This window comes from Corticium candelabrum, chromosome 12 (genome assembly GCF_963422355.1).
Source record: "Corticium candelabrum chromosome 12, ooCorCand1.1, whole genome shotgun sequence".
Classification (NCBI taxonomy): domain Eukaryota; kingdom Metazoa; phylum Porifera; class Homoscleromorpha; order Homosclerophorida; family Plakinidae; genus Corticium; species Corticium candelabrum.
This window is the reverse complement of record NC_085096.1, coordinates 2,306,087-2,324,782: the sequence shown is the minus strand read 5'-3', so window position 1 is coordinate 2,324,782 and position 18,696 is coordinate 2,306,087. Positions and strand designations below refer to the sequence as shown.

Here is an 18,696-nt window from a genome sequence, read left to right as displayed (position 1 = left end):
ATGTCAGCAGATCTTCAAAGGTTTTTGAAGGAGACAGCGACAAAACAGTTCAGGGAACCAGGGTTTTCTTAGCAGTGCACACGTGCACGCTTGTAAAGGAAGCCATATTGTGAAAAAAGACGTGCGCAACAGGAGACAGGCACGTGCGAGGTGTCATGTGTCCTATATAATGAATAATGAAACTTATTTTGTTTTCCCAGAATATGATGTGGGCGAGGACGTTAATTAATCTGTGAATCAAGTTTGCCCGGCCTTAACATGACGTCTACACTGATAAAAAACGGAAGCCCAAAATTCGCTAGTACGCCTTCATACATGTATGTTTAGAGTTGTATTATGCGCTCACGTTTAAAAGGTGGTGGGACTATAATTATGTTATAACATTGAGAGTTTATATATATATATATATATATATATATATATATATATATATATATATATATATATATATATATGGCTCCAGCGCTACTCATGATCAGAGTTTTCAGCCAAGCTACCATACCCGTTATTGATTGACCAGTGCCAACGACACCACATTGCTCGCCAGTGCTCATCCCACACTTGAACTTCCAACCGAAAGTCCCAGATGTTTCCACTCACCATAAACAACTCTCATAATAGAGTTACAGCCACAACACACACACACACACACACACACACACACACACACACACACACACACACACACACACACACACACACACACACACACACACACACACACACACACACCTTGAATGTTGAACCTTGAACCTTGAATTTGAAGTCATTTTCCCAGTTGCGGTAGACCATAGTAGAGTGTGAGTGTACTGTAGTAGATTGAAGGTCATGGAAACTTCGGTTCCATAAATAATATTTTTGTATCACAAGACTGATCAAAAGCCAGAACATATTTTCGGGAAACCAGCTGTGGTGTGTGCAAAAACATTCCCATACATCTCCGTATGACCAATAGCTCAAATGGTAAGTCATACATTTGATGAACAAGCAGACATGATCTCTTACTTCCCAAGTGACTTGTGAGGTATTAATTAACAACGTATATGCATCATCAACTGCTCCATCTCATCATAGTGAAGAAACACTGCCCTTTGTTATTTATCAACTTTTGAAACCAAGATTACTGATTTAACAGCTAACCCTCATGTAATTACATGGAACCCTATTTGAGAGCAACTCCCAATCTAACAGCCAGAGACACAATGAATGACAGATCGTTCAAGTGAGCATTATAGATATATGGTAAATAGATACACACATGATGTATGCAAATTTATTCAGAAATCTCTTTCAGCATGGCTGGTCTCCCAAAAGATCCTGCAAATAATCTATCAAATTTACAAAGACAATAGCTAAAGCACTACAAGTCAAAATGCAATGCAGCTATACAAACTTAGTTGCACTCATTTCTTCAGAAAACTGGTCATGGTAGCTCCCTGAAGAAAAGGCACTTTCTGTGTAACTCTGTGGAAAATCTCAAAAGATGAACTAAAAATTCAAACCTTCTTTGACTTACAAGTGCAGTACATACAACTGAGACATTGCATGCAAGTACCTTATCGAGATCCAGAAAATGTTAATTAATTGAAACACAGATGACTTATGCCTAAACCACACATGTAATTCGTCTACTGGCAGGTGCAATAATGGAAGTTATCCAGATTACTCATCTAGAATCTGCAACAGCCAAAATCGATAAATATTGATCACATACAACATCTAATACTAAACTCTATTCACCAATCAATATTGACCATATAAATTAAAACAAATGTCCTGGATTGTTCATATTCCTTGATATAAAGAGAGGAACAGATTGTAGTTAGAGTGTTCAGAATGAGTGTTCAGAACAAGTCATTCCTGTTTTATGTCCAGCAAACTGTGCACCCACTAGAGAAATAGGCATCTTCATGGTGTGTGTTCTAATTTTATTGTTAAAATGGATCATGAATTGATTCTATGTATTCTAGGCTAATGAAAAACTGTGTTCTGTGGCAACAGACTGTCCAGATCAATAACTTCCTGTAATCCTGTCTGTTTGCCATACATTTCTTATGCAAACAAATTAATTGCGGTAACAGCAGAGTACATGATTAATAAACAGGTTCTTCTGCAATAGTTACTAGTATATACAGTAGTGGACAAAAGTATTTGCCGGATAGTTTTTTTGTTGATTTTTCATCATATTCTGGCCTCCAGAACGGAAATAAGTGCTGATATGAGCACAAATGGATAAGTTAGTTTGTTTTCAAAGGTTGGAATATTGTTTGCATTGAATATGCTTTGATAAGATGTAATGTAAACTTAATCGGCTTTTAACTAGGTTGTAACTATAATCTTAAATTGCAACAACCAACTGATTTAGACTCAATTCTGTACCAATTAGTCTCAATTTTGCCATTGCATGACAAACATTGACCAAGAAGTCGCTTTATTAGTATTTTGTGCTTCCACCCAAACACAGACATACTGAAAAACCCTTGAAATTTCTTGCCCAGCAAATACTTTTGTCCACTACTGTATATACACACTTATAAATTACAAATTACTATTTATTAAATCACATTTAAGGTTAAAAATACTACCATAAATACATAAATTGTGCTTTAATGTTACTAAATACTTTATTCTAATAAATTAATAATTAGTTCATCGACTAATATCAATTAATTAGCAAAATGTACAAATCTCTGCCGTCTTGTATAATAACTGCATCACGTAAAGCTTTTCTGGAGTCAACAGTTTCTCGAGAAAGTCGATTTCTGCAAAGAAAACGGTTTGTAGCAACCAGCATTCCCCGTATTGGGGCTCTCCTTTCACTGCCACTGTTGCTTACTCAGTGTGGTAACTGCTCGCAGAGAAAGCGCAATTCCCACGATCTGTTAGCATAACAACACATTTCGAACTACTAAATCATGATCGTGAGCCATGCGTGCACGTGAGAATGGTCTACCATGCACGTGCAAGTTAAACTTATCCGGGCTATATATCCGGGATGTGTTTGTGAAGTGGACCCAAAAAAATTTGCTCCGGACCGTCTCCCATTTCTTTTGGGAGACGGTCTGGAACTTCGAGGCTAGCATCACTCGTAACTTCTAACTTACAGTATGTCTATGATGTAAATCGTAGAAATGCTGGTGTCATAGAGAATTTGGCAACCCCGGGAATGTGGCAGGTCCTAGTTCTTGAGACGTGAGACGTATTCAATGCAGCCCAGTCTTTTCTTAGCTACAGCCAACACTACGTTTACCATGCTCACAACTTGGTAAAGCCACTAATCAACAAGACATGCACCCTGACTAATCTATACTACAGCAACACAAATCCGTTCGAGCAGCTTCCTTATTACTATCAACTGGGACTTGATCAAATTGTTCTTTGCTGCTCACGGTAGCGTCATCAAATTAAGCGTTGCTTGATGACAGTGTTCACTAGGGACATTGTCCGAGTGCTCCTTGGTTAGCTATGAAATACATCTTTCTTCCCCAGTTTGGACAACGAGGAGTTGCTTGTGCATTTCCATAATGAAGTGCAAAGACCACCTTGACTCCTGACACAGTGTAGAACACAGGAGCTCCAGAGGAGCCACCTTGTGTATCGCAGCTGTAACAGACAGTATCGTTGTGGACACATGTGGAATTGAGTTGTATTAGACAATAGCCACCAGGGTCTGCATTGGATTCATACGAGACTTTCTTGGGATTTCCATTTGGATGGTGAATAAGGAATATGCTATCGTTTGTAGATGGTATGGTGGTTGTACGGCGCAGACAATTTATATGTGTAGTACTTTCCCTCACAGTGAAAACAGAATAATCCAGATCCTCGTCCGTTTTAAGCAGTCTGTCTCCATGATAAGTGGCATTTATGGAACTATTGGTACCATTGCACGTGGTTGTTTCAAACTTATAATACAGTTCAGCGGTACTGACGACAGCCTGACTAGGAAAGCAATGATTAGCAGTAACAAATTCTCCGTTTCTACCAGATTTCCATACAGTGCAAGTATCCGGCATGCCTCCACTGGTGAATTTCGCGGCAAGCACAGATGGTCCGAGGTTGTAGATACTAGGGTCATTAGCAAAGCAAGCCATGTTTTTCCAGCCTCCACCGTTAGAGCAAAGTGTGTTGGGTTTACTCACTCCTTCATGATAACAGTCAGCGTAGTGAACGTACGTGCAATGGAAGTGAGAAGATGGAGACGTCGCGTGCAGCTCGAGAACGATATGTTTAGCCCACACGCGACGACTGTTCACTTCTCCCTCGTTACGCCATCCTTTTCCTTCGAACCTCTCTACTCCTATTGCTCGTCCGTCTGCATCCAGGCCATACACAACGACGTAATCTCCAAGATTCATGACAAACGACTTGAGGTTGACACGAGCCGAGCCGCATCGGTGAGACTCAATGTCGAAACGCCAAATCTTCACGCCATCTTCTTGCACGTGGGCGTGGTCGGAGCTATCAATGTTGACCGGCTCGACAATAGATTCTGGATCTACACTGTAGGCTGCAATACACAAGAGAAACGCTATGCAAGTGTACAAAGACAATTTGATCCAAATTCAGACAACAAATAACGACAGCAAAAGGTCTCTAGGTCAAGCCTATATATTATCTAAATCTAGACTGCTAGGTTATTTGACATGTCGTGAGACGATAAACACAATTTGTCAAAGAAATTGAAGCGTCTAATGACACCAGATACCTGCGTAAATGTTTACTTTGCACATTACGGTAGAGGAGCAAATGGTAGGTGTGTGTTCACACTATGGTTTGCAAACCATGGTGTGTTGTGTTTTGATTTGTGTGATACGAGGAAACAAATTAGCATACAGTACAAACCTGTGTTCACACTGGACTGGGTTTGATTACCTGGTTTGTCAACCTAGCACGCTATTGTGATCCGTTGTTTGAGCAGGAATCTCTAGACATGGCGTCTGACAACAGAGTTAGAATACTCCGCATGACAAACGACACAACAGTTCGGTACTCAGTGCTAGCACTGCGATATCGACGAAAACGACGTCTTCTGTCATCTTGCACGCGCGAGATTCTTGCTGTTGACGTCCTGTGTCTAGCAGCATCCACCACAGTAAGACGATGACTTCCACTGCTACTCTCGTAGCTATGCGCTAGGCAGACTGCTACTCTGGTTACTAGGCGCTAAACGGCTAGGAATGTCTTGATAGCTCCCAACCAGACTCAAGTAACCGCAAACCAACCTTTGCAAGTGCGGTTTGCAAACCCAGCGCAAACCAGCATTCCTTGCGGCAGGTGCAACGTTTAACACTAACTCAATTATGATAACAAGCCCAAACCAGGCTTGCAAACCAAAGTGTGAACACACCTACCGTCTGCCGGGCCTGTTGTTGATCAATGCACGATAGATCGAGCTACATTCAACTTGGGTGCTGATTGCATACTATATATACCAACCAGATCGTGCATGAGACACTAGTTGCGAATCTATTCCAGTGTAAATCGGTTGCCTAGGCGCCTGGGACAACCAAAAGTATGTCCGGGCAACTGAAACTGTAAACTACGGTTGCCAAACTAGCTGACAGCTACCCTACGTCTACCAGCTTGACTTTTCCTTCCTGACAAGCATGCCCTCGTATTGGTTAGTAAACTTAATTATAGATAAGTCTACCGTTTTGCAGACCTATTGAGAGCATTTTAGCTAAGCCCTGCAAATCAGTTGCCTGTCTGTGTCCAAGGAGATGGAAACTGCCAGTTTAGAGCCGCAAGTCTGCTTCTCACAAGTTGTCTGTCTGTGTGTCTGTCTGTCTGTCTCAATACATATATTTTCATTTAAATCAAGCTTTTACATCATGAGCAACCTAATACAACAAGTAAGATCATTTCGATCCGGAAGCATACAAAATTACACTGCGCAAACTCTGCCTGTCTGTCTGTCTGTCTGTCTGTCTGTCTGTCTGTCTGTCTGTAAAATGCTAGCATGTGTACAAGTAGAATCTATCTGAGAATAAATTATCTGTCTATCTGTCTGTCTGTCTCAATACATATATTTTCATTTAAATCAAACGTTTACACCATGAGCAACATAACACAACAAGTAAGACCATTACGATCCTGAAGCATACAAAATTACATTGCGCAAACTCTGTCTGTCTGTCTGTCTGTCTCTGTCTGTCAATATATATATTTCTTATACAAGACATTATTTCAGTCTATAATACGCTAAAGATCAGCAAGTTCTAAGACAAATTGGACCCAGAAGGTCCCTAGCTAAGACTAAGAGTCAAACAGCTGACAATAAGCTAACAGAGTTACTAATGGCACCAACTGAGTCAGCACTATACTGGACTCTGCTCATCTTCTGTAGTAACAGTAACACTCTTGCATTGCATTGCTCCATCACAATCGAGATCGAGTCATCCAGTAATTCTTGAACTCGTCCGTCTGCACTCAGTTGTCTGCCTTTCTGTCTGTCAATGCATTTTTTATACATCAAAGTTACTACATCAATGCTAATACATGTGATAAAATGTAAAAGATTTATGTTCAGTGTCTGTCTGTCTGTTTGTTAGCTGTATTCTGCCTGTCTGTAAATACATATTTTCATAAATCAACTATAGCACCATAGCAATAGCGATCATGGATTTAGTGTAACTAACTAACCGTATGGCGCAGCCGTCGATTAGTTACTAGAGTCACAACGGATAAATCCATATCTAGAGATCATCTCTGTGGTATATAGAAAAATCTGAGTACTCTAGTTATTCCATTCCAAACAGCAGACAGTTTCTACTCGATTACGTATCTAGACGGATGTAGTTACCGCTGACACTAGTACGCCCCTCTATACGCGTACACATCAAACCTAGAGCAGTCTCCCACATGGTTGATCAACCAGCAAGTAACAGCACAGACATTATGACTTTTTTTATTTACAAAAGTTTCTCATGTCTGTATAGAGTTGTGCGGAGCTTTTGTACAAAGACTCCGTCTACTAGCATATTGACCTCGAGAACGCATGCAAGCTCACCTGTTTTGATGTCATCAATCCACATGAACAATAAAATCAACAACACTTTGGTTTGCATTGTCGTCGGCAATAGAGCAACGAACTGTGAGAGTATACAACCCAGCAAATGACGACGTGAACGTCGACGGTCACCAATACGTAGTTTGCCTATAGGCGTGGCTAAAAGGAGCCACTCACGGCTCGTACAGATCACGTGAAGGTATAGATAAGTAGTATATCCTCTAGATCTACTGGCAGGATAACAGCATATACACTGTTGGCTTTGGCTTTCCTGTTATCACTCCAAAGCTGCACGTGTCACTGCTCCTTGAAATGGTAGCGCTCTAGTCGAGCGGCGCCAGCTCACCTACACCAGCTGCGATTGTCAACAGCAAACATGTTGGACAGAATTGGTGCTATCGCTTACACGTAAACACAATTAAACAATTACACTAGACGGGCAAAGGTCGTAGTTGAAACTTTGCTAACGTCTAGCTAGACAGTAGATTCATCTCGTAGTGATCCCTATCTTACTGTACATGTAGAACTAGACTATTCCTACCCACAATGGTACATACAGTTATTCTTATGCATGCATCACTCGTAACTTCTAACTTATAGTATGTCTATGATGTAAATCGTAGAAATGCCGGTGTCATAGAGAATTTGGCATCCCCGGGAATGTGGCAGGTCCTAGTTCTTGAGACGTGAGACGTATTCAATGCAGCCCAGTCTTTCTTAGCTACAGCCAGCACTACGTTTACCATGCTCACAACTTGGTAAAGCCACTAATCAACAAGACATGCACCCTGACTAATCTATACTACAGCAACACAAATCCGTTCGAGCAGCTGCCTTATTACTATCAACTGGGACTTGATCAAATTGTTCTTTTGCTGCTCACAGTAGCGTCATCAAATTAAGCGTTGCTTGATGACAGTGTTCACTGGAGACATTGTCCGAGTGCTCCTTGGTTAGCTATGAAATGATGATGACAAGTAACAAATTCTCCGTTTCTACCAAATTTCCATACAGTGCAAGTATCCGGCATTCCTTCATCAACGAAGCGTGTGGCAAGCACAGATGGTCCGAGTTTGTAGATCATGATCAGCCGACAGCTGCACGTGTCACGCGAAATGTTGACGCTGAGAGCGACGCCAGCTCGATTACACCATGCAGCTGCTGTGTACCACCCTAGTCGAAGGGCTTTGTGAAATGAGTTCATCGCCACCTTCAGTGAAGTCGGCCTTGCGTGCACGCCTCACTAGCTTCAACTGGATGCAGGCGCTACCCTGGGTGTACTCCTTGGAATATGAATAGCGCCTATGGAAGAATTGGATGTTCTTCAGCGGAAATGGTGTACGGCTCTTCCCTCACTATACCTGGAGACTATTCCCAGCTTCGCTGACACATCCTCTGACGCTTTGTAGCCTATATGCTAGGGCGTGCCATTTGTGTCAAAATTAGACAATGAGATGAGGCGATGAGATCATGCGATGAGGCCATGCGATGAGCGGGTGCGTGACCATTTCGTCCATTCCATTTTCAATTTCCAGCAACAATTGAATATTCAATTAGAAATTGAAAATAGCCTAGAAGTTGCTTGCAATTTCAATATTCAATTCTATTGAAAGACAAAAGTTGCATCTAGCTTAGCCACGCCCAGCCACGCCTCTCCCATGCATGCAATGTAATGCAATTAAGAGATGCGTGGGAAAGCCTTGACAGGCACGCGACCGACCTCTCACAAGTCGGTAAGCACTTTTACCTGGCTCTCGTCAACCGTCACGCTTAGGTGTGAGACATTCCTTGCCGCTACGAGCGAAGGAAGCCCGTTGCATGGAGGCACGCGCTTAGGGCATCTATAGTCAACGAGATCAACGTCTAGCCTACACTGGGAAGTTGACGTCTAGTCGATTTGGAAAGACTCCAAGCAACTATCTAGAGGACATTTGCGTGGATTATCTAGACCACGCCTCTAAACATCTGGCAGGGAAGCCCCAGCCGCTATCTAACATCTCACGATAACGGCAGGTCGTGCATTCTCTCCACTCTCGATCTCCATGGACGAAGCTGACGAAGATTTTGTTCGCAAGCTAGTCGGAGAGGGTGATAGTCATGCTGTCATCAGCGAAGAATTACAGACGAACTATCTGTTCGACGTTTCTGTACATGCAGACAGGCATAAGTCGACGTTGTTCTTAGGCTCGAGTGTCCAGCCGGTCATCTCCCCCCGCGGCGGAGAAAGACCGGCTAGAGACATTCACCACTCAAAGGAAACCGCTGCCTCTCTATCCTCCAATCAGGATTTTACACGTTTGGCTAGTGTTTGTGCATGCACGTGTATTTACAATAACTGCTGATAGCAATGCCCGTCGCTATTGGCTCTCTACTAATGGCTTTGTAACTGAGTAGTCAATTGCTTTTACTGCCTGATATCACATTTCGTTAGCGTGTGAGATACACCTGCATGTCGTCTTCTCTTTGTCTTCCTTTTCGTACTTGGAGGACTAGGCAGCGCATGCAAAACAACTTCTAGTCCCTCACGGTGTCGTACGTTGCATGCATTGAACGAGTAGACCATCTACAAAGCGTGGTATTTGCACTCAACGCAGGGCGACGTGCAGAGCTATGATTTGCGTACATTGCGGTCGACCTTTGGTTGGCCTCTGTGCCAGACTTTGAGTCTAGCGCTCTTAGAACGAGAGACAGACAACGAGAAGAGCTGGAAAGAGTCAACATGCTGTTCGTAGACTTGGATGGCACGTGTCGAGAGTACACGTACTTGCGTCAGTGCGAAATTACATTAGCAAAGAGCCAATAGCGACGTGCATCCCTATCGAGGATGCACAAACATTGAACGGCACTCTGATTGGAGGAAAGAGAGTCGGCGGTTTGTTTGAGTGGCGAATGTCTCCAGCCGGTCTTTCTCCGCCGCGGGGGGAGATGACCGATGACCGATGACCGATGACCGATGACCGATGACCGATGACCGATGACCGATGACCGATGACCGATGACCGATGACCGATGACCGGCTGGACACTCGAGCCTACGTTGTTCTCTGACTAGAGATGAATTAGAACGCTGCGTGTCTGACGCCGTAAGCGAGGTGAGCACTATAGCTGTAAATCTATAGGTAGCTGTAGGTAGCTAGCTAGCTGTATGCTCATTATAGTTAAATTAGGTCATGATTTGCTCATGATCACTCTAGCTAGGTCATGATTGTACACTGCATGTATACTGTGTGCATGGCCTATAATTCCTGTATGTATGTATATCTAGATTGACTGTGACAGGTCGGACCATCTTATGGTAGGAAAACGATGAGTGGCCTTTTAGAAGCTACAGGCATACAGTGCAGTCACCATAGAGTAGGTGCTGCACTCAAAACCGTGTCACCAGACTACGCTCAGTCAAGGAGACAAGGAATAGCTACTCTCTTAAATCCTATGCCGTACAGAGCAGCTACGTCGGCGAAAAACTGCATGTTGATCAGAATGAGAAACTAACAATGTTTGGCGTAACTCACGTGGCAGGAGTGGATGGGTTCAGCAGTAAAGTGGTCGGACTGGTCACAATGCCTGTGAAGAATAATGTTGCCATCTATGAACATCTCTATCGGTATGAATTTGTCATAAATTTATAAGGCAGCTCTATTTTGCTAATTAACTGTACTGTATATATCTAAAATATATATCTAAAATATACTGTATAATATATATATATATATATATATATATATATATATATATATATATATATATATTATACAGTGTATATATATATAAATATAAATATATATATATATATATATATATATATATATATATATATAAAGTGACTTGTTTGAAACACAGAACTGCGTCTGTAAATAATGAGTTGTCGCCGTTCACAAGACGATCGAACAGAGGTTCATATGATGGAAAACGTTGCTGGAACATTTGGAGTCGTTGCTCCTGTTGATGATTCCACTGGGTCAATACCAAAATCTCCAAACAGTGTCAGGGTTCCTCTACTTTGTTCGTAGAGACTAACTGCTTCTTCAGCAGTTGGCACTTGTGCAGGGCGCCATGTTGTTTTCCTCCAATAGCTTGTCTGGAATTCCAAGCTCTATACAGTTAGGACTTAACAATTTGCACGAATACTCGGTGGAAACACAGTCAATCAATTTACTTGGAATTCTGTGTTTGTTGTTCCAAGAGCTTACAGCAAGAGATGCGTCTACTTGAGTGACTCTCATTGTGACGTGGGACACGCAGAATTTCGTTCTTACAGACCATGTCAATAAGTCCCCTTGACTGCATCTGAATTAGTGAATCTTTCACTGGATAGTTCACTCTATTGTTGATTACTACCCAAAGTCTTTCAATTATATGATTCTGCACAAGAGATCAACCAGTCATGTATATACTCGTGTAAGTAAAAGTATGGACCAAAGTGGAACTAAGTATCAGAATCAACAACGTGTGCCTACGGACTCTGATGTGCCTATATGCACGTGCACAATTGCCCATATATATATAATATATATATATATTGACACACCACAATTTGGTGCAGTTCCCACACACGACTACACATACATCCACTATACACACAATACACACAATACACACACGACTACACATACATCCACTATACACACAATACACACAATACACACAAATATAACCAAACTAACACTAAACATATATATATATATATATATATATATATATATATATATATATATATATATATATATATATGTTTATATATATATACAGTATCAGCAATACTCCAGCTTGCATGCTCTCATACTCTCAATTAAAGCAAAAGGTAAAGTTGCATTTAAAGTGTGTGTCAATTCAGTATCAGCCAAACGTTAACGTGAGCACACTTTCTTATTGATTACAGACATTCATCTCACAGTGTGAGCTAATTAATTATTACAAAAGAACATGCTACTGAAATAGACACCTTGGTTAATTGACAGTGATTGAACAGATGGGGCCTTTGAGGTATTTCCTCTTTGGTCTGACAAATGGTCCTGCACAGCCAGCATCAGGTAGAACTCTCGACCACGGTCTACTCGTATTTGATCCCAAAGACCATACTGTAGAACAACATATGGCGTGCCATCGCTGCCAAAACATTTGCGCTGACATTGGCATTTGCATTTGACATTCGCGTTTGCTTTCGCGTTTGCTTTTCGCTAAGTTCATTAGTTAATTAACTAGAGGAAATATTTCTCTGCATGTGTGATTGTGTCTGCACGCCGACACGACAATCGATTACGGATTGATTGGAAGATCGACAGCATGCATGTGTTGTTAGTGTGGAAACCGGCAGTGAAACTAGCTTCTTTCACGCCAATCCTACTGTCATGCACAGGTGGATGCAGCAAGATCACCACAACATGGAGATTAGATTCCTTACTATCTCACAAGACAAACACACCGTACAGACAAACTCTCGACTGGATTCGCTGCCGCCTTAGCTTTGCCCTTCTCTAGACAAGCATATTAACGTGGTTTGGCACGTGATGGAAAGTAAAAGCAAACACCTGCTTGTGTTTTGGAAATGTGATCTCCTGAGACACGCGTTCGAATGGAAGCCCCGCTGAGACCCCGCTGTATCTATTGACCTCGGTCACTTTTCTATTCATGTTAGAAATTGAATAAGTGAACTGCGCATTCTACTTTCTAGTTTTGAACACATAGGTGCCTAAAATCGAACTATAAAAAATCTAAAGATCACAAGAATCAAACATCAGAAGATGAAAAATCATTTTACAAAAAAGAGGATAAAATTAAAAATTAAAAATTAAAAATTAAAATTCAATAAATACAAAAAGTTAAATAAGAATGCAAGTAAAAAATTAAAATTGAAATAAAACTAAAAAGTTAAAAAATTAAAAAATAAATAAAAAATAAATAAATATTTAAAATTAAAAAATAAAAACATGAAAATTAAAATGTAAAAAATTAAATGGTCGGACCATCCACTGACCGACAGTACCCAATGAATGTAATTTTGACTCCGTAACATATGCGCAAAAATTGAATCAAGGGTCCCCTTTCGAGGGGTCGACTCAATTATAATTTCTTGGCGAGAAGAATGCGCGATTAAGAAGGAAATAAGACTGACGCGTGACAAAAGGAATGGAAAGAAAAAGCTAGAAGAAGAGAAACGTCTGTTTTCTGAGTTTCCGCGCGTTACTTTGACAGACATTGTTGCGACGCAACCATTGTTACGCGACTGCGCGACCATTGTTATGCAACTAGCTAAGTAAACGAGTGAGACGATCGAAGCGCACAAAGAATTGAAGACAACGGGAAGAAGAGCAACTGAAAGTCTGTTTTCTGCAGCTGAGTTTCCGCGTTTGTTTGACAGAAACTATTGCTACGTAACGCAACCATTGTGACGCGAATAGGTAAAGACAGAACACCATCGCTCGCCAAACACAATGCTAACCGAGCATTTACTAGTATTCCATTACTTATATTTATTTATTTTATAGCTTAAACTCTATTCTCAATAAATAATTAATATTGGTTAGACACGCCCTTAAAGAACAGATATCACGTTAGCTTAATTAGATAATACGTGCAGGGTTTGTGTATGAAAATGGTAGAAATACTAGTATTTGGGACGTGAGACGTATTCAATGCAGCCCAGTTTTTCTTAGCTACAGCCAATACTACGTTTACCATGATTACAACTTGGCGAATCCACTAATCAGCAAGACACTCTAATTTCCTACAGCAACACAAATCCGTTCGAGCAGCTGCCTTATTACTATCACTTGTAAACGCGTACACGAACTGGGACTTGATGAAATTGTTCTTTGCTGCTCACGGTAGCGTCAGCCAAGCGTTGCTTGATGACAGTGTTCACTATGGACATTGTCCGAGTGCTCCTTGGTTAGCTATGAAATACATCTTTCTTCCATAGTTTGGACAACGAGGAGTCGCTTGTGCATTTCCAAAATGCAGTGCAAAGACCACCTTGACTCCATTCCTAGTGTAGAACACAGGAGCTCCAGAGGAGCCACTTACTGCATCACAGCTGTAACAGACAGTTTCGTTGTTGACACATGTGGAATTGAGTTGTATTAAGCAATAGCCACCAGCGTCTACCCTTGATTGGTACGAGACTTTCTTGGGATTTCCATTTGGATGGTGAATAAGAAATATTCTATCGCTTGTAGATGCTATGGTGGTTGTACGGCGCAGACAACTTATATGTGTAGTACTTTCTCTCACAGTGAAGACAGTATAATCCAGATCCTCGTCCGTTCTAAGCAGTCTGTCTCCATGATAGGTGGCAGTCCAGTTTCCATCGGTACCATTGCACGTGGTTGTTTCAAACCTATAAAACAGCTCAGCGGTATTGACAACAGCCTGAGTAGGGAAGCAATGATGACAAGTAACAAATTCTCCGTTTCTACCAGATTTCCATACAGTGCAAGTAGCCGGTATGCCCCCATCAACAAAGTGCACGGCAAGCACTGATGGTCCGAGGTTGTAGATACTAGGGTCATTAGCAAGACAAACCATGTTTTTCCAGCCTGCGCCATTAGAACAAAGCGTGTTGGGTTTACTCACTCCTTCATGATAACAGTCAGCGTAGTGAACGTACGTGAAATGGAAGTGAGAAGATGGAGACGTCGCGTGCAGTTCGAGAACGATATGTTTAGCCCACACGCGACGACTGTTCACTTCTCCCTCGTTGCGCCATCCTTTTCCTTCGAACCTCTCTACTCCTATTGCTCGTCCGTCTGCATCCAGGCCATACACAACGACGTAGTCTCCAAGATTCATGGCAAACGACTTGAGGTTGACACGAGCCGAGCCGCATCGGTGAGCTTCAATGTCGAAACGCCAAATCTTCACGCCATCTTCTTGCACGTGGGCGTGGTCGAAACTATCAATGTTGACCGGCTCGACAATAGATTCCGGATCTACACTGTAGGCTGCAATACACAAGAGAAACGCTATGGAGGTGTGCAAAAGACAATTTGATCCAAATTCAGACAACAAATAACGACCGCAAAAGGTCTTTATGTCAAGTCTACATATTATCTAGATCTAGACTGCTAGGTTAATTGACATATAGTGAGACGACAAACACAATTTGTCAAAGAAATCGAAGCGTCTACTGACACCAGATACCTGCGTAAATGTTTACTTTGCACATTACAGTAGAGGAGCAAACACCGCGTCTACCGGGCCCGTTGTTGATCAATTCACGATAGATCCGAGTTACATCCCAGTAGTGTCTTTCGACCTCCCTGAGATTCTAAAATTGGGTGCTGATTGCATACTCTAGTATACCTACCAGATGGTGCATGACAAACTAGTTGCGAATCTATTCCAGTGTACATCGGTTTCCCGGGCGCCCGGGACAACCAAAAGTATGTCCGGGCAACTGAAACTGCAAACTACGGTTGCCCAACTAGCTGACGGCTACCCTACCTACCAGCTTGACTTTCCTTCCTGAGCATGTCCTCGTTGGTTAGTAAACTTAATTATAGATACGTCTACCGTTTTGCAAACCTACTGAGAGCATTTTAGTGGGTGTCATAGATGACAGATCAGATATCTGTGTGTTGATCCTTTCCTAACTGCCATGACCTGTAGTGTCAATGATGCGCTACTTTGTGCCATCTAAGCTTGTGCCTGCTTGCTTGTAACCTAGAAGTATCCAAACTAAAAATTGCAAACAAGAATCCTATCTTTATCCGGGTCGTTTACTCTATCCCAAAATCACGATAGGCAAGATTTCAGCTATTGTTGCAGAGTCCTGTGTGGTTGATAGTATTGCTGTTTGTCTTTATCCTTCTGATGACCTTGCAAATCATTTGCCTGTCTGTGTCCAAGGAGATGGAAACTGCCAGTTTAGAGCCGCAGGTCGGCTTCTCACAAGTTGTCTGTCTGTCTGTCTGTCTGTCTGTCTGTCTCAATACATATATTTTCATTTAAATCAAGCGTTTACATCATTAGTAACCGAACACAACAAGTGAGATTATTTCGATCCGGAAGCATACAAAATTACACTGCGCAAACTCGTCTGTCTGTCTGTCTGTCTGTCTGTCTGTCTGTCTGTCTGTCTGTCTGTCTGTCAAATACATATATTTTAAATTCAAAGAAATTTCCATCAAGAGCTTAGAAGCTAGTCTTTCAGTAAAGTTCCTCTAGTTCAACAACAAACACTTAAGGCTACAACAGATGACCCCATAGGGGGTCAGAATACATTTAACCACTTAGTCTAGAACAAACTGATATTCGTCAAGGACACTGCATGATTTTTGTCAAGCTGAAATTACTGCCATCTTCCTAGACATCACACTTGAATTGCATTGCTGCAGCTTGATTGAAAATCGTCGTCTCCAGTGTGTTTTGAACTCAGCAATGTTAGATCCTCCATTGTCATCCCTCCACAAAGCAGAGAGGACCCTTAAGTACTCAGACGCTTTCTCCCCCTAATGGCCGAAATGTTCGAATACAAGAGGCACGACTGTTGGAGAATATCCACCAGGTAGTCGTTCCTGGGCGTACTTGTTTTCCTTGATTTGCTCCCTTCTCATTGCCGCGCTTCCCCCCACTTGTAGCTGCACGAGGTAAGATGTCTGATGCCCATGGGTGAGCTAGTGCCACATCTAACTCAACGTTAGATCCTGTCTCCGAGTCATAAACTAGGATGTCAGACCGATTGCTCGAATGTGTGTAGCAGTCCCTAGGCTCACACTTGTGGGGCAGATGAACTGGCCTGTCTGTCTGTCTGTCTGTCTGTCTGTCTGTCTGTCTGCCTGCCTGCCTGCCTGCCTGCCTGCCTGCCTGCCTGCCTGCCTGCCTGCCTGCCTGCCTGCCTGCCTGCCTGCCTGCCTGCCTGTCTGTCTGTCTGTCTGTCTGTCTGTCTGTCTGTCTGTCTGTCTGTCTGTCTGTCAGAGAAGAAGGGTATGCTGCAAAAGTAAGAGAGGAGAAGAAACTAAAGAAATACTCAGGAGAGGTCCTGCATGGTGGTTTATCATCCAAGTGTGTTCCACTAGTCTTTGAACATTTTGGTTTGTGGGGCTCGCACGCACACAAGTTTTTGTCTCATATATCTAGGCAAAGCTACAATACCACCCATGCACATCCTTTTAACAGCGCTCAACGTTTTAAGGCATTCTGGAGAAAGCAATTTTCCATCATTCTTCAGAGATGCAACGCCAGAGTGATTTCGAGGAAGCTGTCGAGATTTTCATGCAGTACAAACGACAGTGGCATAATGTTTGACTGCAATGTTGTAGGCCAAGTCCATTAATGTGTTATAATTTGCTTAGTTATGAAGGACTGGTAGATATTTGAAAGTTTCCTGTACATACGTAGAGTTTTGATGATAATAAATGAATCTGTCTGTCTGTCTGTCTGTCTGTCTGTCTGTCTCAATACATATATTTTCATTTAAATCAAACGTTTACATCATGAGCAACATAACACAACAAGTAAGGCCATTACGATCTTGAAGCATACAAAATTACACTGCGCAAACTCTGTCTGTCTGTGTCTGTCTGTCTGTCTGTCTGTCTGTCTGTCTGTCTGTCTGTCTGTCTGTCTGTCTGTCTGTCTGTCAATACATATATTTCTTATACAAGACATTATTACAGTCTACAATACGCTAAAAATCAGCAAGTTCTAAGACAAATTGGACCCAGAAGGTTCCTAGCTAAGACTAAGAGTCAAACAGCTGACAATAAGCTAACAGAGTTACTAATGACACCAACTGAGTCAGCACTATACTGGACTCTGCTCATCTTCTGTAGTAACAGTAACACTCTTGCATTGCATTGCTCCATCACAATTGAGATCGAGTCATCCAGTAATTTTTGAACTCGTCTGTCTGTACTCAGTTGTCTGCCTTTCTGTCTGTCAATGCATTCTATAGACATCAAAGTTACTACATCAATGCTAATACATGTGATAAAATGTAAAAGATTTATGTGCACTGTCTGTCCGTCTGTTTGTTAGCTGTATTTTGCCTGTCTGTAAATACATATTTTCATAAATCAACTATAGCACCATAGCAATAGCGGTCAATGGATTTAGTGTGTGGGCAACCAGAGTAATGACCGGGCAACTAAAAAGTTCACGTATGGTTGCCCGGGGACAACTTAGAGATGAGATGATTTGTCGTACATTGTGAACTTCTCATACTGGTAGCACTATAGCTCAAATGGAAATATGCAAGAAAACTTGTTTGCAAAAAAAGGCTTGCACACGCTTACACATCAAAACAGCGGTGATGGGCGTTTACGGTATGGCGCAGCCGTCGATTAGTCGCGACGGATAAATCCATATCTAGAGACCATCTCTGTGGTATAGGGAAATCTGAGTACTCTGTTATTGCATTCCAAACAGCAGACAGTTTCTACTCGATAACGTATTTATACACAAGCCCACTCTATACGCGTATGCATCAAACCTCTAGCAATCTCCAACAAGGTTGATCAACCAGCAAGTAACAGCACAGACATTACGACATTTTTATTTACATAACTTTCTTATGTCTGTCTAGATTTGTGCGGAGCATTTGTACAAAGACTCCGTCTACTAGCATATTGACCTCGAGGAACGCATGCAAGCTCACCTGCTTTGATGTCATCAATCCACATGAACAATAAAATCAACAACACTTTGGTTTGCATTGTCGTCGGCAATAGAGCAACGAACTGTAAG

The 18,696-nt window shown here is 41.9% G+C and overlaps 2 protein-coding genes and 1 long non-coding RNA gene across 3 annotated transcripts; all 3 read right to left on the bottom strand.

Annotated features, from left to right (window-relative positions):
• Positions 1-1,189: 1,189 nt before the first annotated feature.
• Positions 1,190-1,669, bottom strand: LOC134188225 (uncharacterized). The gene is made up of 3 exons (XR_009971303.1): positions 1,556-1,669; positions 1,394-1,488; positions 1,190-1,328 (listed from the first exon to the last, which is right to left on the bottom strand). It is a non-coding gene; the product is annotated as an uncharacterized LOC134188225 (long non-coding RNA).
• A 1,533-nt stretch (positions 1,670-3,202) lies between these two features.
• Positions 3,203-7,137, bottom strand: LOC134187907 (uncharacterized). The gene is made up of 2 exons (XM_062656083.1): positions 7,013-7,137; positions 3,203-4,510 (listed from the first exon to the last, which is right to left on the bottom strand). Exons 1-2 carry the CDS (start codon positions 7,068-7,070, stop codon positions 3,432-3,434), a joined length of 1,137 nt encoding a protein of 378 aa, XP_062512067.1. The 5' UTR covers positions 7,071-7,137; the 3' UTR covers positions 3,203-3,431.
• Positions 7,138-13,639: 6,502 nt separating this feature from the next.
• Positions 13,640-18,696, bottom strand: LOC134187980 (uncharacterized). Its single transcript, XM_062656165.1, has 2 exons — positions 18,608-18,696; positions 13,640-14,951 (listed from the first exon to the last, which is right to left on the bottom strand). Exons 1-2 carry the CDS (start codon positions 18,663-18,665, stop codon positions 13,873-13,875), a joined length of 1,137 nt encoding a protein of 378 aa, XP_062512149.1. The 5' UTR covers positions 18,666-18,696; the 3' UTR covers positions 13,640-13,872.

Coding starts and splice junctions, on each gene's coding strand:
- LOC134187907 (XM_062656083.1), bottom strand. CDS start 7,070: ATGCAAACCAAAGTGTTGTTGATTTTATTGTTCATGTGGATTGATGAC. Junction 4,511..7,012: donor GATTGATGACATCAAAACAG/GTGAGCTTGCAT, acceptor TGTGTATTGCAG/CCTACAGTGTAGATCCAGAA.
- LOC134187980 (XM_062656165.1), bottom strand. CDS start 18,665: ATGCAAACCAAAGTGTTGTTGATTTTATTGTTCATGTGGATTGATGAC. Junction 14,952..18,607: donor GATTGATGACATCAAAGCAG/GTGAGCTTGCAT, acceptor TGTGTATTGCAG/CCTACAGTGTAGATCCGGAA.